Here is a 23,944-nt window from a genome sequence, read left to right as displayed (position 1 = left end):
GTTATAAATTTCATTGTATAGTATGTACTTTTACATATCTGGCCTCTTTTGTTTCTGTTAGGTTGTGGGATACCTCTACGACATCACTGTAGTCATAGCTTATTCTTTACCATATAGTATAGTGGTTCTCAACCATCCTAATGTTGTGACCCTTTAATGTTGTGGTAAGACCCCCCCCACCCATAGAATTCATTGCTACTGCATAACTGTAATTTTGCTACTGTAATGAACTATAATGTAAATAGATGTGTTTTCCAATGGTCTTAGGTGACCCCTGTGAAAAGGTCATTTGACCCCCAAAGGAGATGACCCACAGGTTGAGAACCACTGTTATAGTATTTCAGTGCACGAAGATGCCACAGTTTGTTTTCTGTTATAAATAAGCATTTGAGTTGCTTCTGTCTGGAGATAATAATGAATAGTGCTGCTGTTATGAATACTCTAGTACTTAGGTTTTTGACAACTTTATGCGATGTAATGCTCTTATTTAAATTATAAAGTACAGTGGATTTGGATATATTCACAGTTATATAACCATCACCACTGTCAAATTTTAGATTATTTCTGATAGCCCTCAAGTAACAACTCACTCTTATAGAACCAACTAGAATCTAGTGAGAACTGAATTAATCCTTTCCAAGGGCAGTGTCCCCAGTGACCTAGCAACTTTATATTAGGACCTACCTCTTAAAGGTCCCATTATCTTTATACTACCACACTGGACATACAAGATTCTAACACATAAAATTAGAGACACAGCCAAATCATATATAAAACCATGGCTTCTAAATATTCATATGAATTGGGAGTAATTACCATTTTTATGTTTAGAATGGCTATTAGATTCATTATATTTCACAAGACCAAAATTTCAAAACTTGTAAAGGGTTTCTTTAAAATGTGTTCTCTGTCCTGAGAATGAGAAATCTGCATCAAGAATGCTGCTTGTTCCTAAGATATAGCTAAGTCTTTGTAAAGCCTATGACTTATGGATATATGCTTCCTGAAAATAATAAGCACGGTGTATTCATACAGTGGCAATCAGACATGAGACAATACAATGAATCTAGAAGGGGTAAGGACAAAGAATGATGGTTTCATAGCTAACAGTCACCAGCACCGCATGAATTCAGTTGCCTTTAAAGGCTGTGGAGACAGATGCCAATGAGGAAACATAAAGCACAGAATAGGTGAAATCAGCAATCATACAAAAGTCCCACTGTTAGTGATCTTGAAGGAACAATTGATTTTCTTCAGTAAAAGATAGCAGGATGATTGTTGGGCAAATAGATGTAAAACCCTCGAGTCTTTTCCCATTGACTGACACTTCAGTGAGACAAATAGAGAAGAACATAAATCTAGGACCTGTTTCCTGAGATTTTTGTCCCTGTAAAAGAAGAGCTTCATGCACCTATTCATGGTTGGTGGTACACCACAACAGCACCACAATCCCAGTTGTGCTCTAAAATAGCATATATTTCAAAGGTAATGCTACACACTATTTGAATGAAGAGATTGTACTTAGAAAACCCTTCGAAGAAATAAGGCTCAAAAATTTCTTCTTTATAAAACAGTAGAAGAAATCTGGAAAGAAGCTGCCATGTGATGAAGATGAAATCATTGAAGCAGTTATGTATTAGGGAAGCCAGAGTAGGAAGTGTAGACGTGTGACACCATGGATGATGAGAACGGTATGGGCACTACTCAGACTACTCAGATAGCTTGTGGTATAAGTTGGCACAATGTTGTTCTGCATTGTTAGTTGGAAAAGCAACATGCATGTACAAAAGACAGTGCCTTATTAATCCATGGCATGTTGTGTTTTACAGATACTTCACTGAGAGCAAAATGGTAACACTGCAAATCTATTCATCTTAGTGGGCACACGTAGTTTGCTTATATATGATTTATTTTGGTTTTAAAAATTGGGTACTAGGAGACAAAAGATGAAGTTTCTTCATGTCCCTAATCTTTTTTTAAATATTTTTAGTTTCTATATTCTTTGTTTACATTCCAAATGATTTCCCCTTTCCCGGATCCCCCCTCCCCATATGTCCCATAAACATAAGAGTTGTTTTTCTCTAAACAAAGAGCTGGATCTCAGAATAAGTTTTCTGCCAGAGACATTTAAAAATATAATTGGATGTATAGTAACTCTGGTCCCTTTAAAAACTGCCTTAAAAATAAAAAGCTCACCTTTACTGAGCAGAAGTCATTTCTAATGACTTCTACTATAATGAGATCTGTCTTTATTCATTTCCTAACAAACTTCAGGTCAGGCCAGTACAAAGAATGCTGTGAAGTGTCTCATATGTCTTCTCTCCATCCATTCTCCAATCACCTCCCTCCTTTTTTTCTCTGTCCTTATATTCCCCTCCAATGCTATATCAATCCTTTCCAGGATCAGGACCCTCTCCATACTTCTTCATGGGAGTCATTTGTTATGCGATTTGTGCCCTGGGTATTCAGGGCTTCTGGGCTAATTAATATCCACTTATCAGAGATTGCATTCCATGTGTATTCTTTTGTGATTGGGTTACCTCACTTAGGATGATATTTTCCAGATCAAACCATTTGCCTAAAAATTTCATGAATTCATTGTTTCTAATTGCTGAGTAGTATTCCATTGTGTAAATATACCACATTTTCTGTATCCATTCCTCCTTTGAGGGGGCATCTGGATTCTTTCCAGCTTCTGGCTATTATAAATAAGGCTGCTATGAACATAATGGAGCATGTGTCTTTATTGCATACCGAGGAATCCTTTGGGTATATGCCCAGGAGAGGTAGAGCAGGTTCTTCCGGAAGTGTCATGTCCAGTTTTCTGAGGAACCGCCAGACTGATTTCCAAAGTGGTTGTACCATCTTACAGCCCCACCAGCAGTGGAGGAGTGTTCCTCTTTCTCCACATCCTTGCCAACACCTGCTGTCTCCTGAGTTTTTGACCTTAGCCATTCTGACTGGTGTAAGGTGAAATCTCAGGGTTGTTTTGATTTGCATTTCCCTAATGACTAATGATGTTGAGCACTTCTTAAGGTGCCTCTTGGCCATCCAAATTCCTAGTTAAATCTTAGCAACCCCAAGCAAGCTACCCAGGTGATAATAGTACTCGGTAAGGATGTGCTGACCTCTTGACACTGAACTAGTAGGCTAGAGTTTTCTGCTTTTTACAATATTGGAAAATAAGTTGAAATGACACTTCACAGCATTCTTTGTACTGGCCTGACCTGAAGTTTGTTAGGAAATGAATAAAGACAGATCTCATTATAGTAGAAGTCATTAGAAATGACTTCTGCTCGGTAAAGGTGAGCTTTTTATTTTTAAGGCAGTTTTTAAAGGGACCAGAGTTACTATACATCCAATTATATTTTTAAATGTCTCTGGTAGAAAACTTATTCTGAGATCCAGCTCTTTGTTTAGAGAAAAACAACTCTTATGTACAATCATTTCCTTTTTTTCTACTGGTAGTAATATAGGTTTACAGACAACCTGGACTGTATTTAAAGACTGGCATGAGCCAGTGTGAGCACAGAATTACTATGAGGTAAATTATTTGCTATCATACCATTAACTAATGGCATTATGCATAAATTCAGTACTTTAAAACCACACTAAAAACTATGGGGTTTTTTGTTACCTATAAAATATTTAACAGAAATGTTTAAAGGTCAGGCATGGTGTTGTAGTTCTGTAATCGTAGCACCTATGGGTGTGAAAGGAGGAGGGTGGGGAGTTCAGTATCTGTTGCTACGCAGCAAGTTTGTGGCTAGCCTTACTACCTGAGACTCTATTAAAAACTAAAACAAAATTCTGTTTAAGACTGATGAAATGGCCTTTTGAAAATGATGTTATACGTGCTTCTAATGTGTTCAGATCAAATCCAGCCCTTATTCCCTCCCCTACAATTCCTTCTTTATTCCCCTACCTCATTTCTCTCTCAACTTTATATGCTTTAAAAAAAATCACTGAGTCTATTTAATACTTGCTATTAAATATGTGCATATGTGTAGGGCTATCTACTGGAGCATGGGTAGCCTCTCAGGGGCCACATCCTTGAAGAAAACGGACTACCCCTTCCCAAGCAGCCATCAATTGCCAGAAACTTAGGTAGGCATGGGACAGGTGGAGTCCCTCTCCTGCCCATGCTAGAATTTTGACTACCTTGATTTTGGGTAGGTTTTATCAAATGAATATCAAATATTCTTCATTTTAAGAATTTAAAGGATTTTAACCAGTTAAAATCCTATATATTTCATCTTATTTCGCATTAACACATTTTGGAATAATGATAATCAATCTATTGAGGGGTACTGACTTCAGGGGTGAATTCAGACAATGTCCTGTTAGTTTAGATTTCAACTGGAGCATTCTCTGGAGATTCACTTCCTAAAGAGTGTTACCTGTACCAGGTGAGCACATGCCTGCCTCCTGACTAGGGAAGAAGGCCAGCCTCCCACTGAGGCTGGCCTTCATCACTAGGGACTAACTGGAAGGACCTGAGAAGCAATGGTTGCTAAGAGCACAGAGTGCATTTGGTAATGAAAACCTGCATTTTATCTCTTCCCTTTTAATCTGTGATCTGTTTACATAAGATTTAGCCTGATACAGAAATTGTTTTGTTCCCAGGTAGCTCAGTTCTAGAAAGTGAGTGAGAACAGTAGTGAACCTCACTTACAGTAAACCCCCTGGCCAGTCTAAGACTTGGAGCCAGAAGACGTGAATTTAAGCCTTGTCAGTATTCTGCCCTAGCTAAATGACCTTGAGGAGTCTGTTAATGGCTTTGTGCTTCATATTCTCCACCTGCAAAGTGAAGCCAGCCCTACCCCCCACCTCACCCCCACCAACCTGGCTTCTAGAAGGCCTCTGAAACCCAACTGAGACATCTAGAGGAATTTTCTATTTGGGAAAGCTTCTAAGTGTTAAGGGAAGATTAGAAGTGATCAATTGTCTTGTTTTCTTTCTCCTCTTTTCAGCTGTTTGGGATTTTTTTGTTGTTTGGTTTTGTTTTGAAATGCAGTCTCACATTGTAACCTAGCTTGATCTGGAACTCAAAGGCAATCCTCCTTCCTTTTGATTTTTGAGTTCTGTGATTACTTGGATTGGTGGCCTCTTTAAAAAATAAATCAGTCTGGTGTCTTACCAGAACTAGAATTTAGAAACCTAGTGTCATAGTGTCATAGTTGCTCTAAACACAAACCAGTTGAATCTTCTTCAGGCACAAATCTTCAAGGCTAATTCAGTCTAGTCACTTGAGTGACAAATGTCAGTCAGGTAAAAGTTTCAAACTTGATGCGCCCAACATAGTGGTATATGTCTTTAATCCAAGCACTTGGGAGACAGAAGCAGCATATCTCTGTGAGTTCAAGGCTAGCCTGATTTATGTAGTGAGACTTTTTCCATTTTTTTCAAATTTGAAATATTTTTATAACTGAGTATGAATTACTTAGAATTTGGAGGGGGGCTGATTGTTGAGACCATTTTGCTGTATAGCTCAGGCTGACCTGGAAATTGCAATCCTCCAGCCACTGTCTCCTAAGTCTGAATTGCTTCTTTAGCAGCAGTATTTACCTATCTAGTTTTAATTGGTACTGGAGAGTCTCTGTCCAAGACCTGGGTAAAGACGCAGATGGCCATCTTTCTGGTGGTGGGGCCAGGATCTAGATTACAGTTCAGAATATTGAGAGGGCACAGAAAGAAAAGAATTTGTGTTATCAGATGAAAATTTGATCCACTTAGCAAAAGGCAACTCCATCAGGCTCAAGACTGCTTACAGGAATGGACTGTGTGACTGAAAAGGACAGCTGACCTTCAACCCTGTGCTCTGCCTCTTTCCACCTCTCTCTCTTCCCTTTGCTTCCGTTCCTCTAATTAATGTTAGTAGTCACTGTGGCCTTGGAATTAGCAGCATTGTTGCCTTTTACAATAGTATCACTATGAAACTCTTAAATTTAATTTTGACAAGTAGGAGTCCAGGGAAAAAACCAGGTAGGCAGAATACCTAATATATACTGCTGTTATTTTTGATTCTGTGCATATGTCTTCAGAAAACAGATTCATCCATTTAAGATAAAGTGACCCAACTGAATCGTAAAATATTTCCTTAGCATATAAGTTTGTTCTTTATTAGTAATAAACAGTAATAAACTGAAATTTACTATGGTAGACTTCTGTGTTAAAACCTCTTATGACTATTTTGAAATAAAGTACCTCTAGGTAGGACACTGCTACTATTTTTTCCCTTCAAGTTCTCTTCTTTCAGCCATACAATCTAAAATCTTTATGAAGAAAATAATATGGCATCTGGTATTTGCTTGAAGGAATGTAGAAGGGTATGGCGTGGTTGGCAGTAGAGATCAAAGTTGGTCCAAGAACCTTACCATAGGCTCCTCATTGCCTCAAGGTATTGTCCAGCCCTTTGGAACTCCTTTAACGCTTCTTACCTAGTAACTCTTCCAGATTCATTTCCAAAGGTGAGAGAGAAGGTGCCTGTGCATGTATGTGGAGGCCAGAGAGCAACACTTTGGGTGTCATTGCTCAGGAACTCTCCACATTCATTCATATTCTCTTTCCCTCTCCTTCTCACTCCCCTCTCTCTCCCTCTCCCCCTTCCTCTCCCTCCCCTTTTCCTCTCCCTTCGCCTCCCTTCGTCCCTCTGTCTCTCCCTCCTTCCCTCCCTCCCTCCCTTCCTTTCTTCCTTTTTATTGAAAGAGAAAAAACTGATTAAAATCTCCATATGTAGACTGGGTAAAGAAATTGTGATTTAGTCACCATGCAATAGAGTTACAGAAGTAATAATGTGTCTTAGGGTTTGCATTCCTGCACAAACACCATGACCAAGAAGCAAGTTGGGGAGGAAAGGGTTTATTCCACTTACTATTCCACATTGCAGTTCATCACCAAAGGAGGTCAGGACTGGAACTCAGGCAGGTCAGGAAGCAGGAGCTGATGCAGAGGCCATGGAGGGATGTTTCTTACTGGCTTGCTTCCCCAGGCTTGCTCAGCCTGCTCTCTTATAGAACCCAAGAGCACCAGCCCAGGGATGGTACCACCCACAATGGGACCTCTACCCTTGATCACTAATTGAAAAAATGCCTTACAGCTGGATCTCACGGAGGCATTTCCTCAATGGAGGCTCCTTTCTGTGATATCTCCAGCTTGTGCCAAGTTGACACACAAAACCAGCCTGCACATAATGTAAGGACTATAATGAGACAATTGATCAAGTCACATCAAACACTACAAAGTCAAAGAATATGTCAACTGTGATAGCATTAATGGATATAAAGTTCAAAGACATGTGAAACCAAACAATATACCGTATGTATTACAGTCTTTTCAGGTGGCTGGAACCAAATACTATAGCCTGGGTGGTCTACAAATAACAGATTTATCTCTCAATTCTGGAGGCTGGATACCAGCATATTCCATGTCTGATGTCGGTCTGCATTTATCCCAGTGTCCTATTGGGGTAGAAAGGACAGCTCAACTCTTTGGAGCTTCAGAGAAGATGACACTGACTTCATTCATGTATATTCAGCCCCCATGATCTCATCACCTGTCAAAAGCACCATCTCTAAATGCTGGTACATTAGGGGTCTTGTTTGAACACATGAATTTTGTGGGCATACGGGTATTCAGCTTATAGGATATCCGTGGAAGTGGTACACAGATGAGGGAAGTTTTCTCTGGCAGAACGGAGGGATATGTGGGGGTCTGATTAGTGCTAGAATGCTCAGCACGTGGGTTTACTCTATTACCTTTCGTTAACAGGTATGTGTAGTCTTTATTTCATAAGAAGAACCACCACTGAAAACAAATATGTCCGCAAGTTCTAAGTGAGCGTTTATTCTCAGCATTTAAAAAAGGGAAACAAAACAGGTGTGGTATGTCACATATCTTTAATCCCAGTACTTAAGAGGCAGGGCCAAGGTTACCTCTGCGAGTTTCAGGCTATCCATCCAAGGCTGCATAGTGAGACCCTGTTTCTCACACACACACACACACACAAATGGATACATATGTTATGTCTCTTTATTTTTTTTATTTAAATTCTTACTGTTTTATAGTTCATGGGAGGTAATCCTAATTAAATAATTTTCCACTTCTGTTTTATGTAAAAAGCTGATTTAGAAATACAAATTTCCATAATGATCATTGATGGTCAGCAGCAAGTAGAAGAAATAAGTACACAGATCACCTCAGCTCTCTTTCAACTCTTGTCTTTCTTCATCTCAGATGTTGCCATTGTAGACATGAGCGATATCTCCAGACAGCCTTCCCTTTTCTACCATCTTGGAGTCCGAGAGAGTTTTGACATGGCTAATAATGTAATTCTCTACTATGATACTGATGCTGACACTGCCCTGTCATTGAAGGTAAGGAACGTTGTTTACCTTCCTTTGGACACTTAATTTTAGAGAAGCACAATATGTCCAGTTGAAATCTAACTTATAGCATTGGATGTTAAAAGACATACTAAAGAATTACCTGTAGACTTTCTTCCTGCCATACTTGCTAGCTTCCATAGGAGACTCCTGCCTGCTGTTCGAGCATCCTTGCTACCCTGAGCATTTAGAGGCACTTAGCACTTCAGACTCAAGGAAGCAGAGGCAAAATCTGTTAGTTTCCATTGATACAAACACATGGCTCTGAGTTCCCTCATGGACAGTGTGAACCAAATCAACACTTTATAAAAATTAGTTTTTGCCGGGCAGTGGTAGTGCATGCCTTTAATCCCAGCACTTGGGAGGCAGAGGCAGGCAGATTTCTAAGTTCGAGGCCAGCCTGGTCTACAGAGTGAGTTCCAGGACAGCCAGGGCTATACAGAGAAATGTCACAATGTACATGTTTTATAGGAAAGACATTTAATTCTGGATTCTGTTTAAATAAATGTAGGATTTCAGTGTAAAAATGGTACAATCAAGTGCTGCATAGCCATCATGGTGAGTTAACAAATACTTTTCTCATTATGCTTTGAACATGCCTGGACAGCTCCAGCTGGCTGTCAGGACTACTTTGAGCAACACCATTCTGTGAGAAGGCTGACTATGGCATGGCCTGAAGCCTTCATATTAGTCCATTCGAGAAATAGTTCCAAATCAAAGCATAGCTCAGTGCTTTACTTGCTGTAATGATGCTTTTCCTCTGGCAAGGCAAGAGCCAGAGCACTGGTTAAGAACTCACCGCAAAATGAGATCTTAAAATATATATGAATTAAGTGTCTAATACATATGGGAACAGTCTTAGAAGCATAAATCTCCTTTAGTAGTTATAGAACCAACCAATTAGGATCGGTTTTCCTTGGCATTTGAATTTTACAATTTGAGTTTCATTTGGTTTGAAGCTTTTAGAGGGGTAACCAAATGATTAATCCTTTACGATGGTGGAGAATATGAGCTTATGAGAATTGACTTTAATATATTCATATATATTATATATTCATATTATACTAATATAATATATTCATATTTTCTTTTTCTTTTCAGGATATGGTCACTCAAAAAAACATAGTAAGTATTACATCTTAAGGTTTTTTTGGTCATTTTATTTTGTATTTATTTTTATATATAATATTTTCATTTAAAAACAATATTTTAGAGAATAAATGGAATGCTTCAACTGATAATCAAATGTATAATACCTATTACACAGAGGGTGTAATTTATATTTATGTTCATATTTATATTCATATGTAATTTATAAATGGATATATCTAGAGATGTTTAAGCCATATTTATATAAATTAGTAAAATGCTTGGCTAATCATATAGGTAGCAAGGAGATTTTCTTTTTGAAATATTTGCATTTCTCTTGAGTGTGTATGGCAGGGTGGTACAGGCATTGCACCATGGTATGCATGTTAGATTCAGTATTCTTTCCACCATGTGAGTACCAGGATTGAACTCAGATTATCAAACTTAGTAGCAAGTACCTTTACCAGCTGAACCATCTTACCAGTCCACACAGGTGAGTTTCTAAATCATGCCTGTTGATTTCAATTCTAAGAAAACAACTAGAAACCACTTGTCCTACCACTTAATTGGTAGTGCATGGGACCCACTCAATCATTTAGGGAGTGGGCAAGAGGTCAGGTCAGGTAAGTATGTGGTGCAAGCTGGGTGTTTCTGAGTTGAGTCAGTCCTCATGCACTCAACAAGTCTTTTTTGGGGGGGCCCCGCCAAAAAAGTAATGTGTAATGGAGAAATGTGAACTTGTACTCCAGTTCGTATGGAGGCCAAGTCTGATGTTCTCTGACACAAATCAAAAGGAAGCAGGATGGAATTCCATTTCCTTCTGTTACTACCTGTTTCTTGAAGTCCCCAGATTTGTATCAAACAAATTCCTGTACTTGTATCATTTCATCACCATGTTCCTTTGAACAGGCTAATTGTCACCTTAAAAACATTATAACAGATCACCTCTTCAGAAATTGTCCCCAAATTACCCTACATTAAAAAAAATTTTTTAGCCCGGCACTGGTGGGGCACACCTTTAATTCCAGAGTTCTGGAGGCAGAGGTGGGAAAATCTCTTGAGTTGAGGACAGTCTGATTCTTTAAAAGATTTATTTATTATATGTAAGTACACTGTAGCTTTCTTCAGACACCCCAGAAGAGGGCTTCATATCTCATTATGGATGGTTGTGAGCCACCATATGGTTGCTGGGATTTGAACTCAGGACCTTTGGAAGAACCATCGCTCCAGCTCAAGGCCAGTCTGGTTTACAGAGCAAGTTCCAGAATGGCCAAAGCTACCCAGAGAAACCTGTCTCAAAAACCAAAACAAATGTTATTTTATGTATATGGTTGTTTTGCCTGCATGTCTATTTGTACATCATTCATTGTCTCCAGGGAGTTGGGAAGAGGACATCAGTCCTTCAGAACTGGAATTAAACATGGTTTTGAGTTGCCATGTGGGTGCTGGGAATGGGTTCTTTGAAAAGCAATTGCTGCTTTTAAGTGATGAGACATCTCTATAGCTCTACCTGTTGAAGATATGCCAAGTTGCTTCCCACCACTTGGGATATATGTCATTATGTCATTATGGTTTGAGAAACTAACCCAGACTCAGGAATAAGCCTGTGGCTCAAGGCTTCTTTCCCAGCAGCCCTTCTAGAAGGGAAGGCTTTGGTGTCACTTTTCCTATTCTACTTGGAGTTTCTCCAGAGATGTGGGAGAAAGGGCCCAGGAGATGAAGTTCTCAGCAGGGCACCCTCTTTAGGCAAGCGGGAGCTTTATGTAACTACCTCTTCAAAGGGTTCGCCTGAGCAGCTGAGATACTCAGGACTCCCACAGAATTCCCCGCAAGAGATGAACCTTCCTTCCACACCCAAGGATGACATTTTAGAAACAGATTACCGTTGGAATATGGATTTGTAAACATGTAATTTTTAGAAAATAGGACATGAGAGTGCTTTGGGGTTTCTCTTCAGAAAAGAAATGGGAATACACATGCCCTTCTGGCATATCCTCCTAATCACCCAGGAATTCTCTTAACATTTGTATTAATTCTAAGTATATCTTAGCCTCAGTCTTCCAGTGTGGTTTGCTTGTTTAGGATGACACGTTCTAGAGGACCTGACAACAGCTACTTCTGCTACAGTTGACATTTCATTAGAATTCAATGCCCAGAATGCTAATGATTGAGAATGTGTAAAGGATCAGAGCATTCAGAAGAATTAAGAAAATTACTTAATTTTTAATCAAGGTAACTTGAAGGAAACAAAATAGCATCAAGTAGGAAGGACTCGAGGGAAATAAATGTGGGAGTACTTGTATCCATGTTCAGTCTTCCATATTATCCTCTTTCTGGTGATAAAAGAGAGTCAATTTTTCCACTCCAGATGGGATAGAAGTAAGGCAAAGTGGAATGGTTTACATCAGCAGAGTGGACAGCTTGCAGCTAATGGCTCTTGAACATTAAAACAGAATGTCAGAGGTAAATGGGTTGAAATTTAAAAAGAGTTTGCTCAGTTGTCTCCTGTCCGTGAATTGGGTGCTGCAATCATCTGACATCCGAGGTTACAAGAGAGAAACTGATAGAATTGTGGGTATGTGATCATTTTGGAAAGATAAAACATACATACACCCCTCCCCCACGACCACTATAGTCATAAGTAGTGAGGTATAAAGCTCTATAAATCAGGTACCGACTAAATGCCAGACTATGAGCATGCAGACATGTTGTCATGTTTAAAATAATGTGTATATAAATAAAAATGAAGCTGTTTTGAGGTCTTTGGGGAGAGGTTTGTTGCTTCTAGAATTATTTCTGAAAATGTATTACTTTCAAGTTGATATGAAAGACGAGGCACATTTGTCTTCATTTTTAGGAGCAATGCTTGGTAGGGATTTGAAGGATGGTAAGCCCATTCCTAGTCTTCAGACTGTAACATCCTCAGCTGTTCTGTGCTCTGTTGCTCTTTGGGACATTTCCTGTTCACCCCCTTATTGGACAATGCTTGCATTCTTGTGCCCTTGGTTTTCTTTTTATACTTTACTTAGATATAATGTACACAGCATACATTCCACTTGTTCTAAGTACCACTGTCTGTCTTAGTGTTTTTTAATAAATTATGGAGTTGTTCAGCCATTGCGCTGATCCAATATTGGAATATTTACATCACTTCCCAAGCTGCCCACTTGCAGACAATCTCTATTCTTTCCCTCAGCCTTAAACAATTGATAATCTCTGCATATTTTATAGATTTGCATTTTCATATAGATGGATTGTATTTATGTTTTCTTTTGTGCCTTTCTTTCACTTAACATGATTATTTAAAATTCATCTATGATGTAACTATACTCACAGTTTAATTAATTTTTTGTTAATGTATAGATTTCCACTGGTGGATAGTCTACAGCTTTCTATTCCTCCAAAATAGACACTATGTTGTTACTACTTTTTGGCTTTGAACAATACTACCGTGAACATTCAAGTACAAGTGTTTATGTAGGCATGTATTCATTTTCTTTGGTAGATACTAGGAATGAAATTTCTGAGACTTGTAATAAATCTCTGTGTGTGATATATGTTAATATAATATATCATAATATATGTAATAATAATATCTGTATGTATATTAATTGTCACAATGATTCCAAGCTGGCTCTGCTGTTTGACATTTTACATGAACTGAGAGTTTCCTCATTGTGTCACCAATTCCTGGAATGTGTGTCTTTTCATTATAACTGTTCTAGAGAGTATGAAGTGGTAGATCTGTGATTTTAATTTGCATTTCTATACTGACTAGTGATATTGACCATAATCATTTTCTTATTAATACTAGCTGCTTATACTTTTAGTGATGAAATTTTCTTTCTAGTAATTTCCACAGTTTTAATTGGGTGAGTTTTAATTTAACTGTGAGTTGGAAAAGATCTTTATTGTGTAACCAATCCTCTAATCAGAGGCTTTATAAATTATTTTGTTGTTGTTGTTGATTTGATATAGGGTCTCGGGTAGCATAGTCTTATCTTGAAGTTGCCATGCAGCAGAGGATGATCTTGAACTCTTGGTCCTTCTTCTCCTTCCTTCCCAGGCAGGAAATTACTGTAGCTGGAGCTCCTCTCCACATCCACATGTTTGTCACCACGACAGACCATATTCTGAAACCATGGGTCAAAAATAAGACTTTTTTAAAAAAGATTTATTTATTTATTTATTATATGTAAGTACACTGTAGCTATCCTCAGACACCCCAGAAGAAGGAGTCAGATCTCATTATGGATGGCTATGAGCCACCATGTGGTTGCTGGGATTTGAACTCAGGACCTTCAGAAGAGCAGTCAGTGCTCTTAACCGATGAGCCATCTCTCCAGCCCAAAATTAAGACTTTTATTAAGATGCTTTTTGTGAGGTAATTTGTAACTGCAATATGAAAAGTAAAGTAGCATCTTAATTCTAAATTTTCTGATCCACGAGCATAGACTATCTTTCCCTTTACTTTGGTTGTCTTTAATTTCTGCCAACAGCATTTCATAGGTTTTAGAATACACATTTTTCACCTCCTTGATTTAAATTCAATTCGTTATTTTTTGGTTGTTCTTATAAGTAGAACTATTTATTTTTCAAAATTGATTATAAAAATGCCCTTCACAAAAAAATTTTTAATATAACATTTAACTCATGATTCAAATATTTTAAAACTACAAGGTCATTTTGGTTTTGGGGTGGTTGTTTGGTCAGAGTTCTAATAAAATGGCTTTTCACTTTTGCTGTATTTTATTTATATTAATTATTGTACTGTTTCTGTTGTTTTAGAGATAAAGATAGTCACCTTCAATAGTTTATCAATTTAGAAAACATGTTTATGGATGGTGGAGGGGCACACCTTTAATCCCAGCACTTGGGAGGCAGAGGTAGGTAGATCTCTGAGTTCCAGGACAGCCAGGAGTATACAGAGAAGCCTTGTCTAAAAAAAAAAAAACCAAACAAAAAAGAATGTAGGTTTAGGGGCTGGAGAGATGGCTCAGCTGTTAAGAGCACTGACTTCTTTCCCAGAGGTCCTGAGTTCAATTCCCAGCAACCACATGGTAGCTCACAACCATCTGTAATGGGATCAGATGCCCTCTTCTGGTGTGTCTGAAGACAGCAGCAGTGTACTCATATACATAAAATAAATAATTCTAAAAAAAAGAAAGTATGTTTATATTGTGGTAGACCAAGATTGCATTTTTGTGAAGATTTACTTATTTATTATATGTAAGTATACTATAGCTGTCTTCAGACACCCCAGAAAAGGGCACCTGATCTCATTACTGATGGTTGTAAGCCACCATGTGGTTGCTGGGATTTGAACTCAGAATGTTCAGAAGAGTAGTCAGTGCTCTTAACCACTGAGCCATCTCTCCAGCCCTTTTGTTTGTTTTTGTTTTGTTGAGACAGGGTCTCATTGTATAGCCCTGGCTGTCCTGGAACTCATTATGTAGACCAGGCTGGCCTCAGACTTACAGAGACCTGCCTCAAGATTGCATTTTTATAAAAGGAAAAGATTGAAAATGTAGCCAACCCCAAGGCTGTTTTATCTATTAAACCTTGGAACTTTCTGGTACTTTGTCACTAGTATGCTGCAACTTCTTTTGTTTCAATTTTCCTTCTCATGGGTTAATTTATGTGAATTACTGGAAGCAGAGTCTGAAACTCAGTTAGGGGTCCAAGAGGCTCATTAAGAAATGTCCTTGTAGTTCACACTGGGCAAGAGGGGGCAATGAAGACAGATTGGGCAAAGAGATGAGTAGAACTATGGTGCTGGCCCAGTGATAGTGGTAGCCAGCTTCCCTGGGAGGTCTGAGTTTGGAAGGACTTTTCTGTGCTCTCCTCAGTTGTCATGAGATGATCCAGCTTTAATACTTTTGTATTCTTACATCCCTGGAAGGAGTGTAACCTTGGATGAGGTATATTTTGTCACTGACAAAAGTTCCAGAAGGATCTGACAGCACAACTGGTCTGGTGAAGAGCTTAGCTGGTGAGGATCTGGATAATGCACCTGGGTGTGCACTGCATTATAAGCAGTAAATTGGAGAAAAAAAACAGAAGTACAGAACTCATATGTACCTCAAGAGTAAGGAATGTGTTCCTCAGGCTGATAAGCACAGAAATGTATTTTTGTCAGTTGAATTGAGGGTTTATTACCTGAAAACTACGTAACTTTAACAGAGAGTAAATACACTACATTGTCTCCATATCTCAGGAGAATTATTTGGTGATATGTTCTACTGTATGTTTATAGAAGAAATTATTGAAAGAACCCTAGACCTTATTTTCACTTGGTATGTCCTAACGTTAGAGTTTAAGCTGTTTGTATAAAAATGTTAAATTCCCAAGCTAGGATCGCATTATTAAAAGGTACCATTTTATTAAAAACTAATCTGGTTCTTGACCTTTGGACTAGGTGATTTTTTTTTCTGGAAAGTATGATTTTAGAGAAACACATTGTTCCTGTTTAAGTGGTTATCTTTATAATCCCAAGGAATTAAAAATTCTTTGAGAAACAATATTGGAAACATTGTTTTATGTTCTGGTCATCTCCAACTTATGGGTATGGTTAAGCTCATGTTCAATTTTTCCTAGTTTTGCCCTCTTAACTTAAAGTTTGTCATGGCTTTGGGGTCAAAATTATCAGACATGAGATCTTAGTCTCTTTTCCTTTTGCTATGATAAAATACTCTGACAAAAACAACTTAAGAGAGAAAGGTTCTGTTTTGGCCCACAGTTTGAGGGTACAGTCTGTTATTGCAGGGAAGAAGCTGGCCACATTGCATCCAGTCAGGAAGGACAGACATATTAATGCTACCATTCAGCTCCCTTTCTCCATTTATGCAGTCCAGGCACCCATTCAAAAAATGCCACCCAAGGTGAGCAGGTCTTCTCACTTCAGTGCAATCAAGATAACCCCCCAGCAGGCTATCTCCCAGGATAGTCTAAATTCTACAAAGTTAACAACAAGGTATTCCTTTCTTTACTCATGTAAATCCTCAATTTTATCAGAAAATCTTTATAATTCCAATTTTAATTAATTTAGTAATGTTTTTTGTGTGTACCATTTTATCTGCATTATTTTTCATGATAATCTTCAATTTTAATATGTCTTTCTATATACTTCCTCTATTTTATCAGAAATGTTTTTGATGTAAATCTTTGATTTTATCACAAATGTTTCTTTTTTTTTATTCGATATATTTTTTATTTACATTTCAAATGATTTTCCCTTTTCTGGCCCCCCACTCCCCGAATGTCACATAAGCCCTCTTCCCTCCCCCTATTCTCCCACCCAACCCTTCCCACTTCCCCGTTCTGGTATTGCCCTATACTGCTACACTGAGTCTTTCCAGAACCAGGGGCCACTCCTCCGTTCTTCTTGTACCTCATTTGATGTGTGGATTATGTTTTGGGTATTCCAGTTTTCTAGGCTAATATCCACTTATTAGTGAGTGCATACCATGATTTATCTTTTGAGTCTGGGTTACCTCACTTAGTGTGATTGATGTTCTCCAGCTCCATCCATTTGTCTAAGAATTTCATGAATTCATTACAACAAGGTATTCTTAATATATATTGTTTGAGGGACACTTTGGTTTAAAAAAAAGTTAAATTGCTCTTTTCTTTTCCACGTCCTTTGGTCTGAGTTCAAGTAAAGATTTCTACTCACTTTAGTAAAGGGTAGAAAAAGAGTAAATTGATTTTTACTCAATTTCAAGCAAGGCTACAACCCACAAATACATGGAGAATGAGTAATTTTACTTTTTACATAGTGATGGTAAGTCTTAATTGTCAACATGATGCAATCTAGAACCCCCTGGGAAGAGTGATTCTAATCTCAGGGATTGTCTTGAGCAAGTTGGCCTGTGGGAGGTTGTCGTAATTATGTTAATTAATATGGGACAACTTAGCTTAAATGTGCATGTGGGGGTACTATTCCCAGTATTTTGGCCCTGAATTATTTTAGAAAAACAGCTGAGTAGTAGGCATGCTAACACATATATAGAATATCAGTCCCATACAAATTCTACCTTCTTAACATTGGATTTCTATATTTTCTGTCATTTCTACCTCACCTTCAATCTCTATTTCAGCTTTTTTGACTCATTTCTTTGATCTTGTTTTTCTTATGTGTAGGGGTAGTTGGGAAGTAAAAATCATAAAAATTGACTCTTTACCTCTTAAATATCACAAGACCAATGTCAGAACCACATAATTGATTTCATACTGTGCCTACTAAGTGAATTAATTCTTTGGATCTTATTTCTTTAAGGCAAAATTCACAAACCATAGAATTTACTATCACTTACCTGTTTGTTTAGGGCATGTTATTTAGATTTATTTAAGGATTTTCAGAATTATGCTGAAGTGACAGCTTCCAGAATTCTTGTAAAGGAGAGAAAAGGCATGGGATTTGTTGGGCTCTGTAGTCATCTGGGAGTCAGTTGGTTAACCTTGCTGAGTTAATTAATTAATTGGGTGACTTCTGAGCTTTGTGCTAGCTCTAAAATAAAAAATAAAATAAAATAAATCAGTTTTCATTTACCTTGAAGTGGCACAATTTCACAATTATCCTATTGAAGTTCTTTATGTATTATATGCATTTGATCCTCTTTTGACCATATGCAAGAAGAGTAAAATTATAGAGTACCCTTTGCATTGATCTTGAAAAAAATAAGACCAGCTTGCATTTTCCTAGATGAACAATTGTGTTCACTTCAATATTTTCTAAATGGGTAGACAATGATATTTATGAAGCTTAAATAAACCTTGTAATTATTTTTGGATTGTTACCAACTTGGACTTTCTTCCTCAGTAGATTGACCACGTCATAGAGGGTCACATTAAATAATTTTTAAAAAGTATTCCAACATATCCCTTAGTTTGCTAAATCTTCTCAGTTAGTCTTCTGGATTTTTTTTCACTTGCATTTTAAGATGTGACTCTCTTAAGTCTCATATTCTGTTAGCATTCATCTGCAAATACTCAGAACTCAGTTTTTTTGGATTCACTAGATCACTGTTTATCTTTCCCTAAAGAGTTTTTTTCTCTTCTGACTTGAATAAATAGTTGTGTCAGTATAAATTTTTTTTTCTGGAAGGTCATTCATTATAAAATTAACTCGTACATATTGTATTTGCTCCAAGGCATTCATTCATAAACCTGTGTTATTGACAACTAGTTTTGCTACCTGCTGCTAGCAGTAAATAAAAATAGGTGCTGGTATAATGGGAACCATTGGTTTATGTCTTAGTTTGGGTTTTATTGCTGTGATGAGACACCATGACCAAGATAACTCTTACAAAGGACAACATTTAATTGGGACTGGCTTACAGTTTCAGAGGTTTAGTCCATTATCATTATGGTGAGAAGCATGGCAGCAAGCAGACAGATATGGTGCTGGAGGAGCAGAAAGTTCAACATTTTTTTTTTTTTTTAAATATTTATTATATATTTTTTTTTTTAAATATTTATTATTAAAGTTCAACATTTTTATCTGCAGGCAGTAGAAGGAAACTGTGTGCCACAATGGGTGTAGCTTGAGCATATGAGACCTCAAAGCCCACCCCTACCATGATACAGTTCTTCCAATAAGGCCACGCCTCCTAATAGTGCCACTTTATGGGCCAAACATTTAAACACATGAGTCTTATGGGAGCTGCACCTATTCAAACCACCAGTTTGTGTTTTCATTTTAGTCGTGGACCATTGGCCGCTTTGCCTGAAGCATTTGTAGCAGAAGCATCTGAGGAGCAATCCTAGCAGTCCTTGGTTAGTCATGATTGAATATAGTGAATGTGATGGTTAGCTTTAATTGTGAGCTTAGGCCAGCAGAAATGGCTCATCAGGTAAAGGCACTTGGTACCAAGTTCAATCCCTAGAATCCACATAGTAGAAGGAGAAAGCCTACTATAGCATATTGTGTCCTGACCACCACACATACACACACTACAATATATTCTAAATTTGACAAATCCTAAAATCAACCAGGGAAGAGTCTCAGTGAACAATTTTCTGGCTTGTGTTAGCCTGTGGACATTTCCTGTGAGACATTTTTCTTAGTTTGGCTGATTGAGATAGGACAGTCTACCCTGGATGCAAATGGCACCCCATTTCGTGGGCAGGACTTTGTATTATAAGGGAGCTAAGCACTAAGCATGTACACATAAATTCCACTCCGCTCTTTACTGTGGATATGACCAGGTGCTTCAAGTTCCTGCCTTTACTTACGATGCAATGATGGACTGTAACCTAGAATTGTAATGTGAACAAACCCCTTCTCTCTTAAAGTTGCTTTTTCTCAGGATATTTTATCACAGCAACAGAAATGAAACTTAAAATGTGGTATATATACACAATGGAGTACTATTCAGCCATTAGAAACAATGAATTCATGAAATTCTTAGGGAAATGGATGGAGATGGAGAACATCATACTAAGTGAGGTAACCCAGACTCAAAAGATCTATCATGGTATGCACTCACTAATAAGTGGATATTAACCTAGAGAACTGGAATATCAAAAACATAATCCACACATCGAATGAGGTACAAGAAGAACAGAGGAGTGGCCCCTGGTTCTGGAAAGACTCAGTGTAGCAGTATAGGGTAAAACCAGAACAGGGAAGTGGGAAGGGTTGGGTGGAAAATCGGGGGGAGGGAAGGGGGCTGATGGGACTTTCGGGGATTGGGGGTCTAGAAAAGGTGAAATCATTTGAAATGTAAATAAAAATAAAAAAGGGGGTGGGTGGGGATAACTATGTGGAAGCCCCAACATGCTATGCTATGCTTTCTGGTTTAATATTCTTAGACACAAAAGCTTATAAAGAAAACCAGTTATATTAAATTACAGTTAGGTTACTTTAAAAGGGTATACATAGTAATCTCCAAGCTATTTTACTAATGTATTAAATACAATTAAATGGCAGATATAGAATTGTCATACTTTTGTAGTAACAACAGGTACAAATGTTATTTTTGAGATCTCTATAGGCACTATGGTAGGTAAAAGGCCATTATTTGTATTAGTGACAAAGTTTTGCTAATACTGCTAAAGCAATTTTACCTATATTCCTAATGATTTTAGTTGAAGGCATATGATAACAAAGATGAAATTTGTCTCATTAATGTTTGAAGAACTTCAAGAATTAATGAATCCCCTGGTTCAAAACTCCTAGTCAGATTTAGAGCCATTATGATTTTCTAGTGCCCACAAAGCATGCCACAAAATGCCCATATTAACACTACCTTCAAGCTGGGCCGTGGTGGCGCACGCCTTTAATCCCAGCACTTGGGAGGCAGAGGCAGGGGAATTTCCAGTTCGAGGGCCAGTTCGAGGCCAGCCTGGTCTACAGAGTGAGTTCCAGGACAACCAGGGCTACACAGAGAAACCCTGTCTCAGAAAAAAAAAAACAAAAAAACAAAAAACAAAAACAAAAAACAAAAAAACCCCACTATCTTCTACCTGTTGAAGTTGACTCTCTTGTTGTCCCCAATTTAAAAAATCAAAATAAGTTTCAAATAGCTAAGTACATGTTCCAGGATCATCCATCTATATTGGGTGGAGCTTTACTTAATCCTTGGCCCTTTGAATTTTTCAAATTGTGTTTGAAATGCAGGGAGACTGCCTTTTTCAGTATTAATGTGTTTCTTATTCACCTGACTTCAGAAAATAGAAAAAAAAAAACATGGTCTGCTTCAGCTGAAAGTATGATGAAATTCTCAAATCCTTCTCCTCTGCTGATACAAAGATAAGCTTCTCTTGGTACCTTGGCTACATACCTACACAAATAAAAGCCCTTAATATTCTTCTGGTGATTTTGCCACCAGGAAACTATCTTTAGGAAAAGACCACAGTACAAAGATGTCATTTGCAAATATATTCATCTTAAAATGATACTTAATTTTTTTCAAACCATACTGGAAGTAGCACAGTAAGATAATGGTGTATTAGGTAGGCATTTAAGATGATGTAAACTTTCATAATTTGTGCTTATGAAAACCATTTGTTATTTAGCCTAGTAATAGTATAAGATAATCTCTTCACAGTTTGATATTTATAAATGGAAATAGTTTTGGAAAATTCTATTTGCTAGGCTAGGAAGTAAAATCTTGAGGGGATAGGTTCCTCTACCTAACTCCTCAGTGTCAGAGACCAATAGTTTTTTTCCTCAGCCTCCTGACATCACTCACTCTACAATGATCTAGTTTTTAGTAATATTCAGAGTATCTAGAATAAGGTTTACTATCAATGTGTCAAGGATACTAGTTATCATACTTCTCCATGGAGTAAACTAAGCTGTCTTTGTTAAAGTTCTTGAGATTTTTCCATTATAACTGTAACCATTCAAAATGGCTGATCCTAGTTCATTATGGGATAAATGCTATGCTAATCATTTTTCCTTTTAATTTCTTGTATGTCCACCCATAAAATTCTGAATGTCTTCAGTCCTTGAAGGTGTGTCAGGCTGACTCTTCTCTTCCTAAGAACAGTGCATTCTTAAGGCTGCCTTCATTTGGAGTTTCTGAATTACTTTTAAAATGTGGTCATTAGTCCCAATTTCTCTCTGACAATTTTCTTAAACTTTAGGATGGTTTCTGAAAGATTTTCTCAAAGGAAGTATTTTTACCTTCCCAAGTGTTAAGATTCCTGCTGTTTCTCCAGTCCTGTTTATTAAACTCGCAGAGCTGACTACAGGGTTCATGCATTTCCTCTCTTTCTCTTCATTTTTCTCTAAAGGTAGCTAAACATTTGTTCCCAAGTCAGCTCCTCTCCTAGCTGCAGGGAAGCCTTCATCAATTGTTGCTGCTATTGGCTCTACCTTCTTGAGCAAGAACCTGTCACAGCACACATCCTGCTTGTCGAAATGCTGTTTTCACACTTTATTAGGATTTCAGCAGGAGTAGAGCAAAGTTTACTCCTATGCTATTTGGAAAGATAGGCTTGCTAAAGGAATAAGGCAAACAAGATTTCAGCAGAGATGTTTGTTTCCGAAGTCTATATAAATAGAATCATTCTTGTGCCTTTAATCTGCCTCCATCTTACAGAGGCCTTGGATTATTTAATTGTGATATTTTTTAAAGATTTTTGTTTTGATGATTGTCTTTTGTTTTGACATTGCTCAGGCTAACCTGAAATTTGTTATGTGGCCCAAATTCACAGCAATTTTCCTGCCTTATCATCCTAGGTGCTGAGATTATAGAAGTAAGCTACCATATCTGGCTTAATTATATCTTTAAATGAAACTGATAAGAAAATGTACATATGTATGTGTATATGTGTGTGGTAGGAGGAAGTATTGTATTGACCTTTCTGTTTGATAATTTTGCTTCTTTTTATTCATGGATTCAGACATTTAGTGTCTTCTTTATTCCAGTAGAATATTATTCCCACCTGCAATTTTTTTGTTCTTGTTGTCAAATATATTGTATTTTTACATTAACTGTTTAAACAATACAAGAAATTAGCAATCACACAGTATTTTATTTTAACAGTGCTTAAAGATCAAACACAGGGCTTTGTATATAAGGGAAGCAGTCTACCATTGAGCAATTTCCTTAGTCCTTGGTTCTTTGAGACTTGGTCAAGCTAAGGAATTCAACCCGGCCTTGAACTAGTTAGGTATCCCAGGGTATCCTTGAAAGTGCAATCCTTCTGCTTCTGCTTCTTAAGTGCTGGGAATATAGGTGTGCCAATATCTATAAATGAACTTGCTAGTCTTACCCTTACTGCCCAATACATGGGATGTCATTCTAGCGCCTTCATTGTTTCTCATAAGAAATTGGATATTATTTTATTGGAATTCCTTTATCCATGACAGTTTTCCTTGTTGCTTTCAAGATTGTATGCCTTGTCTTTGTAAGGATTTGTGTGTGCAGGTATAATGCATATAGAGGCTAGAAAGTGATGTGAGGTATCCTACCTCATTACTCCTTGCCCTGTTTCTTTGAAACAGGATCTGGAGCTAGGCTAGCAGCCAGTGATCTTGTCTCTACCCCTAAGAGCACTGGGCTTACAGATGTGTAGCCATACCTGACTTTTTATGTAGGTGCTGGGATCTGAATTCAGCTCTGTTTGAGTAGCAAGTGCTTTTATCCACTGAGCCAATTGATCTTTTAACATTCTAAGTATAGTGTGCCTGAGCTTGGACCTCTCTTTTCGGCCTGCTTTAAATTCATTGAATTTCTTAGTTATGTAGAGTTAATGTTATTCATCAAATTCAGGGAATTTTCAACAATTATTTCTTTGAACATTTTTCTGTTTATCATTTAGGGACTCCTATTATATGTTGTATATAAGGTGTGTTTAATGTTGTCTCCCACTTAATTAACATTCTGTACATAGTTCGTTATCCGGTTCACTCTCCTCCTCAGATTGCATTAATGGAGATATCAGTCTATCTTGGGATCTGCTTATCATGATCTCCTTCAATGAAGTTTTCAGTTTGGTGACTGAATTTTCCTTCT

At 37.6% G+C, this 23,944-nt stretch overlaps 1 protein-coding gene across 1 annotated transcript in view; it reads left to right on the top strand.

Annotated features, from left to right (window-relative positions):
* Positions 1–23,944, top strand: part of Map3k15 (mitogen-activated protein kinase kinase kinase 15) — a 131,397-nt gene that overhangs the window by 6,541 nt on the left and 100,912 nt on the right. Inside the window, exons 2-3 of the mRNA XM_052170747.1 lie at positions 8,236–8,375; positions 9,486–9,509. Coding sequence (XP_052026707.1) covers positions 8,236–8,375; positions 9,486–9,509 — 164 coding nt within the window. The remainder of the gene's footprint in view (positions 1–8,235; positions 8,376–9,485; positions 9,510–23,944) is intronic.

The sequence above is a fragment of the Apodemus sylvaticus genome, chromosome X (assembly GCF_947179515.1).
Source record: "Apodemus sylvaticus chromosome X, mApoSyl1.1, whole genome shotgun sequence".
NCBI lineage: Eukaryota > Metazoa > Chordata > Mammalia > Rodentia > Muridae > Apodemus > Apodemus sylvaticus.
Note: the sequence above shows the minus strand (reverse complement) of the source record. Positions and strands in the feature narration are given on the sequence as shown.